This window comes from Palaemon carinicauda, chromosome 3 (genome assembly GCF_036898095.1).
Source record: "Palaemon carinicauda isolate YSFRI2023 chromosome 3, ASM3689809v2, whole genome shotgun sequence".
Lineage (NCBI taxonomy): Eukaryota > Metazoa > Arthropoda > Malacostraca > Decapoda > Palaemonidae > Palaemon > Palaemon carinicauda.
The window spans coordinates 149,865,706-149,878,205 of NC_090727.1; the positions used below are offsets into that span (position 1 = coordinate 149,865,706).

The 12,500-nt window shown below is 34.2% G+C and overlaps 1 protein-coding gene across 1 annotated transcript; it reads right to left on the reverse strand.

Annotated features, from left to right (window-relative positions):
• Positions 1–4,306: 4,306 nt before the first annotated feature.
• Positions 4,307–6,216, reverse strand: LOC137634706 (cuticle protein AM1199-like). The gene is made up of 3 exons (XM_068367200.1): positions 6,196–6,216; positions 5,101–5,366; positions 4,307–4,579 (listed from the first exon to the last, which is right to left on the reverse strand). The coding sequence occupies exons 1-3, from the start codon at positions 6,214–6,216 to the stop codon at positions 4,420–4,422; spliced, it is 447 nt and encodes a 148-aa protein (XP_068223301.1). The 3' UTR covers positions 4,307–4,419.
• Positions 6,217–12,500: the final 6,284 nt, after the last annotated feature.

Here is a 12,500-nt window from a genome sequence, read left to right on the forward strand (position 1 = left end):
TGCTCTTCTGGGAAAGACTCAATTGAAATACGCTTTCTTCTTCCTCTTCTTCTTTTTCTTCTTCTTCACACGAGAAGTTGTACTCCACCCATTGATTTGCGGCTCTCCACCCATTAATCCCCTTGTCACGGCTTCAAGCATACTTTGCCTTGATCTCTCTCTCTCTCTCTCTCTCTCTCTCTCTCTCTCTCTCTCTCTCTCTCTCTCTCTCTCTCGCTTGTGATTTTGATAAAAATTATGATTGCGCCAGATCATATATTCACTAAACCGCATATTATTCGTGTGTGTGTATATACACACACACACACACACATATATATATATATATATATATATATATATATATATATATATATATATATATATATATATATATATATATATATATATATATACAGTATATACATATTTGAATACACTCTCCATCTACTATTATTATTATTATTATTATTATTATTATTATTATTATTATTATTATTATTATTATTACTTGCCAAGCTACAACCCTAGTTGGAAAAGCAAGATGCTATGAGCCCAATGGTTCCAATAAGGAAAAATAGCCCAGTGAGGAAAGAAAATAAGGAAATAAATAAATGATGAGAATAAATTAACAATAAATCCTTCTAAAAACAGTGACAACGTCAAAACAGATATGTCCTATATAAACTATAACAACGTCAAAAACAGATATGTCATATAACTATAAAAAGACTCATGTCAGCCTGGTCAACATAAAAACATTTGTTCCAACTTTGAACTTTTGAAGTTTCTACTGATTCAACTACAGTATCCGGTTAGGAAGATCATTCCACAACTTGGTAACAGCTGGAATAAAACTTCTAGAATACTGTGTAGTATTGAGCTTCATGATGGAGAAGGCCTGGCTATTAGAATTAACTGCCTGCCTAGTATTACGAACAGGATAGAATTGTCCAGGGAGATCTGAATGTAAAGGATGGTTCAGAGTTATGAAAAATCTTATGCAACATGCATAATGAACTAATTGAACGACGGTGCCAAAGATTAATATCTAGATCAGGAATAAGAAGTTTAACAGATCGTAAGTTTTTGTCCTACAAATTAAGATGAGAATCAGCAGCTGAACACCAGACAGGAGAACAATACTCAAAACAGGGTAGAATGAAAGAATTAAAACACTTCAGACTATCACTGAAAATCTTGTAAGACTTTCTCAATAAGCCAATTTTTTTGTGCAATTGAAAAAGACACAGACCTAATGTGTTTCTTAAAAGTAAAGTTGCTGTCGAGAATCACACCTAAAATTTTAAGCATACAAATTTAAGGAAACATTATCAATAATGAGATACGGATGTTGAGGAGCCACCGTTCTTGACCTACTTACAATCACACTTTGAGTTTAGTTAGGATTCAACTTCATACCCCATACTTTTCACCATGCACTAATTTTAGCTAAATCTCAATTAAGGGATTCACCAACCCCAGATCTACATTCAGGGGATGGAATTGATGCAAAGAGAGTAGCATCATGTGCATATGCAACAAGCTTGTTTTCTATGCCAAACCACATGTCATGTGTATATGGTATGAAAAGTATTGGTCCAAGAACACTACCCTGTGGAACACCGGATATCCCATTCCTATACTCACTATGGTGCCCATAAAAAACAACTCTTTGAGATCTATTACTTAAAAAATCAATAATAATGCTAAGAAACGACCCACCCACTCCCAACTGTTTAAGTTTGAAAACAAGGACCTCATGATTAACACGGTCAAAGGCAGCACTAAAATCAAGGCCAATCATACGAACTTCCTGACCACAATCAAGGGATTTCTGTACAGCATTGGAAATTGTAAGAAGGGCATCACATGCTCCAAGGCCTTTACGAAAACCAAATTGCAAACTAGGGAATAGATGATTACCTTCAGCAAACCTATTAACACATTTAGCCAGAAGTTCAAAAACTTTAGATAATATGGGAGTTATGGAAATTGGGCGGTAATGATCAGTGGGACTTCAGCTACCACAAACACATTTACATAGAGGAGTAACATTACCAATTCTCCAACAAGTGCTAAATCTCCTCTTCTTGCTAACTTGCGCAAAATAACAGATAACTTTGGAGCTAAGAAACCTGCTGTCTTTATAAAAAAACAAAGGAAAAATACCATTTGGGTCTACACCTCCATAAGCATCAAGGTCCATCAACAGAGCTTTAATCTCACGAGATTGAAAAGCTAAACTAGTTAGTTTAGCCTCAGGAAAACAGGAATGAGAAAGCTCAAGTTTTTCATTACTCTGTTTACTGTCAAAAGCATCAGCCAAAAGGGTTATCTTCTTTTGGACAGTGAGTGACTGAGCCACCTGGTTTAAGTAAAGGAGGAACTGTTGCATCTGCACCAAAGAGTGCAGATTTTAGGGTAGACCACCATTTATGTTCCTGAGTTGTACCAGAGAGTGTTTCTTTTATGGTTAAATTGTACTCCTTTTCAGTTGAAGCATAAACTCTCTGAGCAAAAGTTCGAAGCTGAGTATAGTTGTTCCAGGTCAAATTTGATCTTTTACCTTTCCAAAGATGATAGGCCTCCTGCTTCTCCAAATAAGCACGTCTACAATCATCATTGAACCACGGTTTGTCCTTCACTCGATACCTTAGCACACGAGAAGGGATACGCCTATCAATTATGTTGACTAGATTCTCATTCAAAGGGACAACAGGATCTACACTACTATATAATTGTGACCAATTCAAGCACAAAAGATCATGCAAAATCCCATTCCAGTCTGCTTGGGATTTCATATAAATTTTACAAGAATATGATATATCAGGGACAGGCTGCTCAGTCTTCACTACTAATGAAATCAAGGCATGATCAGATGTCCCGACTGGAGAACCAACCTTACTAGTTATAACGCCAGGGAGTCAGTGTATACGAGGTCCAAGCAATTACCAGACCTGTGAGTAGCTTCATTTATGATTTGCTCACAGCCTGATTCAGAGGCAAAGTCTAAAGCTCTTAAGCCATGGTGATCGGTAGAAGAGATAGAACTTAACCACTCCCTATGGTGAGCATTAAAATCACCAACAAAGACAAAAGAAGCCTTTCTATCATCTTCTATATATAGATTGTGTATATATATATATATATATATATATATATATATATATATATATATATATATATATATATATATATATATGAATATATCTCTCTATCTATACATAGATTATACATATACACACATGCATATATATATATATATATATATATATATATATATATATATATATATATATATATCTATATATATATATATATATATATATATATATATATATAGATATATATATATATACATACATATATATATATATGTGTGTGTGTGTGTGTGTGTGTGAATCTATCGATCTATCTATCTATCTGTCTGTCTTTATGTAGTATATGTTATTTCCATTTTCATAAAATACTTTTCCAGATAACCAATCAATGTTTTTATACACCATAAATTGCATTTAAAGATTAGATTATATTGTGGAATGTTTCTTATTATGTTCTTGACATTGCCTGGTTCAATCTTCCTACATTTCACTGTATCATATTGAAGTTCTGCTGTACTCATTTGATTACAGTACTTTCATTATTACCACCCAATGCGATACATTATTTTATATCAATAAAATATTACATCTCGAACAAAACATCAAGACATAATGTAAGTGAAAATGTGAACACTTTCCAGGGAAAATATCAATTTGTGATACCACATGTGTCAGGAAAAGATATTTTATTCAATATGAAGATGGTTCCGTTTTTATTTCTTTTATACTGTGGATATCGTGATCTCTTCTACATTAAATATAAGCAATTTCTATGATGGTCGCATGACTTGCTTTTTCTTCTTTTTTTCTTTTTTACTCATTGATTTTACGGGTAACACTCCAAACTGTCTGGTCGTGACGTCATTAAATAGGAGAAAAGTTTTCATACCTCTTGACCACTCGTTACCTCGCATAGATTATCCATCATCATGTTGTATAAACTCTCTCTCTCTCTCTCTCTCTCTCTCTCTCTCTCTCTCTCTCTCTCTCTCTCTCTCTCTCTCTCTCTCTCTCTCTCCTTTACAAAGGTGAATGACAAGGGAACAAAGATACACAGTGTTTTATTTTGCATTTATTCAGACTATTGAGTTATAATATCGTTCTTGAGAATTATAGTTCTTTGTTTAACAGTAGAAGATATAGCTATAGGGGAGAGAGAGAGAGAGAGAGAGAGAGAGAGAGAGAGAGAGAGAGAGAGAGAGAGAGAGAGAGAGAAAAGAATCATAGCTATCGTTAGAGTCATTTCGATCCAACAACTTTCGACGGTGGATCCAGAGAGACATCCTAAAATCCTCCGAACTGGACCAGTTTCCCTTCGGAGGATCAAGCCGTCCTTTTAGTACCATCGGATGCCACGGGCGCGTTCGTATTCGGCTTTGCGTATCTGCTGGAGGGAGTGGGCGGGGATGGGCGGGATGAGGGGGGAGGTGGCCCTGTAGCCGAATTCGTCGGCCACGTAGTCCACCTGAGCGACGCCTCCTTCGGGATGGGGATAGCTGCAAAGGAGCACACGAAGGATCATAAGATTTTGCAGTCGGGGAAAAAAGACAGATTTTGCAGTCGGGAGAAGAGACAGATTTTGCAGTCGTGAAAAAAAAAAAAAACCGATTTTTCAGTCGGGAGAAGAGACAGATTTTGCAGTCGAGAAAAAGACAGATTTTGCCATCCGGAGAGAAGACAGATTTTGTAGTAGGGAAAAAAGAGAGGGATTTTGGATGTGTTATTGGTGGACCTTCTGTCGGCCATTATCCGGGGCACAAATGACTCCAAACTATTAATATTTTAGTTTCTGTACTTGTTTATTAAGTTCCTTGAAACTTCTTTTTCTCTCTGTATCTATTTGAATGAATTAGAGAATGATAATAGATAACAAAATAACCTTCAACCTATAAAGATAATCTTGAAATAATTCACTCGCAAATTGGTCCTTGGAATGTCAGAGAAAATGAGTAAGCTGAAGGTTTTAGTAACAGAACTTGAGGAGGAACCATTTCCGTCCCCCAGAGACGCCTCTCACCTGTAGGACCCCACCACGTTGCTCTGGCCCCTGATTCCAGGCCTTCCAGAGGCGGCCACGCGGATTCCATTCTCAGTCTGGAACTCGTAGTCGAAGGCTCCGTTGTGGTCGTTGCGTCGGAAGTCGTAGACGGTTCTTGCCAGGTGGTCGTGAGGCCAGTAGGAGTAAGGCCTAGGTCGGTAGGTAGGCCTATTGCCGAACTGGGCTTTGGCTTCCGGCTCTGGCAGAGCGGAAGCCACCGAAAGCAAGAAAGAAAACACGACGACCTGAAATGAGGTGACATAAAGGAGGTCTTAGGCTGGTCTCGGTCATTTGAGATGGAGACTGGATTTGTGTTTGCAATATCTGTTCACATTTCCTTTATCGTTACTACTTTAGAATCATCTCTCTCTCTCTCTCTCTCTCTCTCTCTCTCTCTCTCTCTCTCTCTCTCTCTCTCTCTCTCTCATACACCCAAACAATTCAAGGTGACCAAACACTACGAGTTATTTCCATTTCTCTTTGGGGAATTATAAACCCAATTTCATCTCCATTTCCCAAGTAAGTTTATCCCCAGACAGCGATCGATGGCAATTGTGCCAGAGCAATAACTAAGTACTTTACTTGACAGGTCTGGTGGGGCGAGTTCGTGTTCCCACAGAATTAACTCGATCTTTCCTACAGGTAATTGAGGCTCGTGTTTAAGTACCCATTATTCTCAAAGAATAAATTCCCTTCTCTTAAAACAATCTCATGGGCTGAATATCCAGAGGTGTGAGGTTTGGCATTTCTCATACGTATTAAGATGGAAGCTTAATATACTCTGTACTTTAGAAAATAAAGATAATCAATAATTATGGTATTAAGGCCTATGTATATTTTTATCAGTAATTCGTTCGAATATTTCTCCAAGATAAACTCGTAAATGTTATCATCATTTACATTGACCAAAGGAATCAATAACTTTATAAATCATTCAACAGGTCAATAGCAATTATTCTTTTTTTTTTTTATTAAAATCTCTTCTTCATCCATATATTAATATTCGTACAAGCATTTGATATCAGCATCTGAATTTATGAACCTACAGATAAATTCGCTTCAAGTTCTGCTTACTTCAACGAGATTGAGGGACATTTTTTAAGCCATCTCCAAAACGTTATCTGTAACTTTGTTGTGACATAAAAAAATTAATGCTCTTCGTCTCTGTTGTACAAATCGAAGAATAAAGACTATTTCGGCTTTAAAATAATGTCTGGAAAAAAATAGATTTTTTTTTAAACGTGGGAAATTGTATCTTTAGACTTTCCCTTACACTAAAATATTTACATTTACATGAGAAAAATAAATTCCAAAGTTCTTGTTTTTTGTTTTCCAAATGCATGTGGTGAGAAACCCCCAATTTGGTTTGATTATAGAGCAGAGAATAATGCCAGAAGGATTTCGATTTGTAGTAAATGTCAGAGAGGATTTGCTTTATGTTTTAAAACCCGGATTTAAGACATTTTCCATCGCCTTAAGTTTAAGGTTATTCAAGAAATTCGACTCCTGGTGGCTACTCTTCTCAACGTTCGATTTCTGTCGTCATTGGGATACCACAGAATGTGATCATTTATCTTAAAATCCAATAGATTAGATATCCTTTAGACACGTTTCTCAATGTTTTAACGACAGACACATCCTCTGCAGTTGAGGAAGATTTTGTGTTTTTATATTTTTACTGTGGTAACAAATATTGCAAGCCCAAGGGCACCTCCTTTGGAATTGAGGTGAATATATATATATATATATATATATATATATATATATATATATATATATATATATATATATATATATATATATATATATATGTGTGTGTGTGTGTGTGTGTATATATATATATATATATATATATATATATATATATATATATATATATATATATATATGTATATGTATATATATATATGTATATATATAAATATATATATATACATATATAAATATATTTCTATATATACATATATATATATATATATATATATATATATATATACAGTATATATATATATATGTATATATATATGTTTATATATATATAAATATATATATATATATATATATATGTATATATATATATATATATATATATATATATATTTATATATATATATATATATATATATATATATATATATATATATATTTACATTGGTAACCAATGTAAAATATTGCAAGCCCAAGGGCTCCGATGAGGAAATCATCCAGGGCGGGAAAAATATTATCAATTTGGTTCTAGGAACGAAGTTAGATTGATAGTACTTTTTTAAATAATTGAATAAATCAGTACCACAAATACAAATGCTATAACAAACTTACGATAAAGAATTCAATAAACATTATTCACTGATAGCCTTTCGTGTGGGGACATATCTGTTTAGTTTTGAAGATATCGGAATTAGCTTCTTTTGAAGCTGCAATGAGTGAAAGCAGAAAAATAGAATATAGTGCATGACCCATTTTACCTCATTCATCTAACACTAAAATCTAAAACCTATATTTTCCTCTGGAGAGATTAGCTCACCAAACTTTCAACTGGGCTCCACAAGGCACTAGAAGAGTTGAAAGACCCAGACCTACATGGCTGAGGACTATGAAGCGCAAAGTAGATTATGAATGGAGAAGTATTGATTTAAAAGCTCAAGATAGAGACGACTGGCGAAATCTAACTGACGCCCTTTGCGTCAATAGGCGTAGGAGGAGATGATGCTGATGACGATGATGATATTTTATATCTCGACTTTTGTGTTTATACTAAAATAATTGAGTTTTGAACAAGCGTTAAAAAACAAAACCAATATGATCTGCCAAACTCTTTAACTGATATCAAAATAGAAATTACTTAATTTCTTGAACTAATGATAAAATTAAATTTACTTTAGTCCTTGAACTAATACTGAAATAGAGTCCACTCTAAATAAAAAACTAAAATACAGAGTCCCTTTTATCTCAAAAACTAATATTGAAGTACAAAATTTCCCTTATCTCTTCAACTTATATTAGAAAATACTTTACCTATTTAACTATATCAGAAAATACTTTATTCAACTTTATCAGAAAATACTTTTTCTATTCAACTATATCAGAAAATACTTTATCTCTTTAACTTATATCAGAAAATAAAGTCTCGTGGCCACATTTACCAACTCAACGTCCCACTAAAGATACTCACAAACTGCATGACGATCGTTTGGCAACAGCAAGAGCGCTTGCGATCTCTGGAGCTACGAGTAAGAGCTGAGGATGGCTCCGTGGAGGTCTCTGGTCGGTCTTCGGGAATCCGCTCTATTTATACAAGATCTCCGGAGGCGGAGAATGTCTCTCCAAGGAGGCCTTCGTGTCCCTCTGGGATTCGTTACCGCCTCTAATATTCACCTTTGCTTGTTAAGCAATACCTACTACACCCCCTTCACCCCCTGCTTTGACTCATACACCCCCCCCCCCTCCCGATCGTTTTCTCGTTTTAGTTAAGGAAGTTATATATTACAGCTTTGGCTTTAGCAGTGCCCCTTCCCCATCTACCTTCCCTCATCCCAGTATCTGCTCCCCTACCTTCCTCCTATGTAGACCTCAATATTATTGCTTCCTTCTTTCTCTTCCTTTTTCACTAACATTTTTCCCTTCCATCCATACTTTGACAACGCCCCCCCCCCCCACCCACCCCCCCGCCCTTTCCTCTTCCTATCATCTCCCTTACCTAAATACAAGTTCCCACTTCCCATTGTAATGACGTCATGCAGATCAGCTAAGGTCGATCAGGATGTAATTTAGGTCATGTGGCTGATAATGGCGCGGGAGTTGTGGTCGAGTTTTGCTTTTGTGTGGCTCCATTTCATTATTCGCTTAGCTATTCACCTAACTTCATTTTCAAATGAATTTATTTGAATTTCTTTAAAAGAGATTCAGTGATATTCAGATTGAATTTTCTAAATTTCTTAATTATTTTTTTTAATTGAATTCTGGCTGTTTTAAATTATAATAATAACTGTCAAAACATTAATAATAATTATTCTCTTGATTTAGGTCACAATCGGGCACACTATTCCATCTTATTTCTCTTCCTCTTGTGTTTTGAAGTTTCTATAGTTTATAAATGAAAGATTTATATTCATGATATTTTGCCTAAAATATTTTATTTGAATTGTTCATTGCTTCTCTTGCAGTTTATTTATTTCCTTATTTTGTTTCCCCACTGGCCTACTTTATCTGCTGGAGTCTTTGGGCTTATAGCATCCTGCTTTTCCAACTAGGGTTGTAACTTAGCAAGTAATAATAATAATAATAATAATAATAATAATAATAATAATAATAATAATAATAATATCAATTATGATGATGATGATGATAATAATAATAAAATAATAATAATATTGTAACTACTGATTGAGCTATTAATAATAACAATATTAATAATAGGAATCTCACAGTCATTTCAGCCATTTACAGCTTTGGAACCTTAGCCGATGACGCAATATATTATTTATCTCTGATTCTAAACTTCTAAAGGTCTCTTTGTCTCCCAACTTCTATCGTAGTCTCTTCTAAATTTCCACGATTTATTCAGTCGTCCCATTACCAATGAATTATGTCTTTTTTATTCTAATTATCTTTAAAAATCTACTTACTCATGTCAGTTTATTCCATGGCAGATCACAAAGGTATGCTATTTTATAAGCTAATAAAAGATTGTCATGTTTCTTAATTTATACCTTTCTACAGCATATTTGCCTAATATATTTCATTTCTCTGTTTCATCATCATCTCCTCCCACGCATATTGACGCAAAGGGCCTCGGTTAGATTGCGCCACTCGTCTCTATCTTGAGATTTTAATTCAATAGTTCTCCATTCATTATCTCCTATTTCGCGCTTCATAGTCCTCAGCCATGTAGGCCTGGGTCTACATGGCTTCTTTGTTTACATATCTTCTATTTCACTCATCTCCTTTTGACGTTCTGCCATCACCTGTGATATTTTCTCAAAAGCCCCTGTGGGTGTCAACCTTCTTCTTTTTTTTTATTGAGTCAAATATTCTAATACTGCTATACGCGACCCGTCATAAATGACTGCTAAATACTTAGATGGATATGCACACACGCGCACCCTACTCTCGCCAGGTAATGACTGCTCCATCTCCCCACTACCCTAAGAACGGGTACAACTGAGCGTGACCGAAAAGGTACATATACGCTATAAAATATATATATATATATATATATATATATATATATATATATATATATATATATATATATATATATATATATATATATATATATATGAAACAAATTGCGTTAATAGGCGTTGGAGGAGATGACACACACACACACACACACACACACACACACACACATATATATATATATATATATATATATATATATATATATATATATATATATATATATATATATATATATATATATATGTGTGTGTGTGTGTGTGTGTGTGTGTGTGTGTGTTTATATGGTGTCCGGTCAATTCGTTGACGGCAATTCGTCGTTGCTCAATTGATCGTTGCTCAATTTGTCCCCAAGTCAATTAGTCGTTGGACAAATCGTCGAGTTCAATGATTTATTTTCACATTTTCGACACTCCTTTTGTTTGTCTTAAGGGGCCAATACACGTTCAAAAAAATCGTCAAAATTTTGCATCAAAATTTTGATGCAAAATTTGATCGTGTGTAGGACGTTTTGACGTCAAAACGTCCTACACACGATCAAATATTGCATCAAAATTTTGACGCAAAATTTTGACGATTTATTTGAACGTGTATTTAAGCCTTTACATATTAGACACTTTTTGCTTCCTCAAAAACGAAAATGTCTAATGACAATTTTAGTTCAAAAGTACTTTTTAAAACATTGCTCCTTAAAAAAAAAGAATTGTCTAACGACAATTATAGTTCAAAAGTACTTTTTAAAAGTTTGCTCCTTATAAAAAGAATTGTCAAACGTCAATTTTAGTTTGAAAGTAAGTTTTAGAAATTTGCTTCTAATACTGTATCTTTTTTAGGAAAGGGGGAAGTTACAATATAAATACAAAAAATAGTGAAGTGTTTATTTTCAGTCAAATTTATAGTACAAGATAATATATAATGAAAATATTAGACAAGTTACAATAAAATTCTTAAAAATATTGGTTAAGCAATAATTTTTAAAATTTAAGATTGTGTGCGATTGTTTTCAGAAAGGTAATTTTTTGGTTGGGATCATATCTCTCCATGACATTTTTTATACGCAAATTCATGTCTCTATATTTTTTCTTTTGCATTGGCTCATCTCCTTGGATAAATTTCTGCAGTTTGGAATTAGCAAACCTTTCCTCACATTTCAAAACATCTATGAGCTTCCAAATATTTGGATGACTCATATCAACTGTGCCTTTTAGTGCGCTGTGGTAGGCTTCTAAATTATTTGTAGTTCTAGCAATCCCAGACATGCATCTATCCCAAACATTCCTAATAGTTAATGGATATGGTGGTTCAAGACGTCGCCTCCTTTCTCCTCTTCCTCTAAGGGGTCCTATGTAATTATTCTCAAAATAGGAAACTACCGACTGTGGCATATCATCATCATCTACAAGTTCCTCGTAGCCATCGACATCATCTACCGGTAAGAAGGCAAGGGCAACAAAACGGCGCATTTTAAGGCTAAAACTGTCATCTTGGTGATATCTGCTTTTCATTCCTTCTTGAACTATATGCTTGTACACATTTTGCCCTAAATGAAACAAGCAGCACGCTAAATTTGAGGAAGGAAATGATTCAAGAAATCCATTATGCGCTGCTTTTTCAAAATCCATAAGTATGCAATCTGGGCCTTCGTCCTGCAGCAATTCACTTATTTTGGCAAAAAGTCTATTATATGTATTTTGGCTTTTGTTTGATAGCAATGCAAACAATCGTGGGACATTTACATTATCGATCTGTACGTGCACTATATATAATTGAAAAAATGTACTAGAACAGCATTTAAATGTTCCGTCTGAAGCCCAAGTTAAACAACCTAGTGTCTTTTAACTTAGGGACAAATTGCCCAACGACGAATTGACTTGGGGACAAATTGAGCAACGATGAATTGAGCGGGACGAATTGGGCAACGACAAATTCACCAGGGACGAATTCCCCTAGCACCATATATATATATATATATATATATATATATATATATATATATATATATATATATATATATATATATATATATATATATATATATATATATATATATATCTTGATCTTTACAATAAACTAATATTCCTCACTTGATTTCCATTGGCTTCTATTTACCCTCAAAACTTCATAATTGATTTCATCTTTCTCCTACAAATTACTTTAGTTTCTGCAATCTCTTTTAATAATCACAAATGTACAATTTA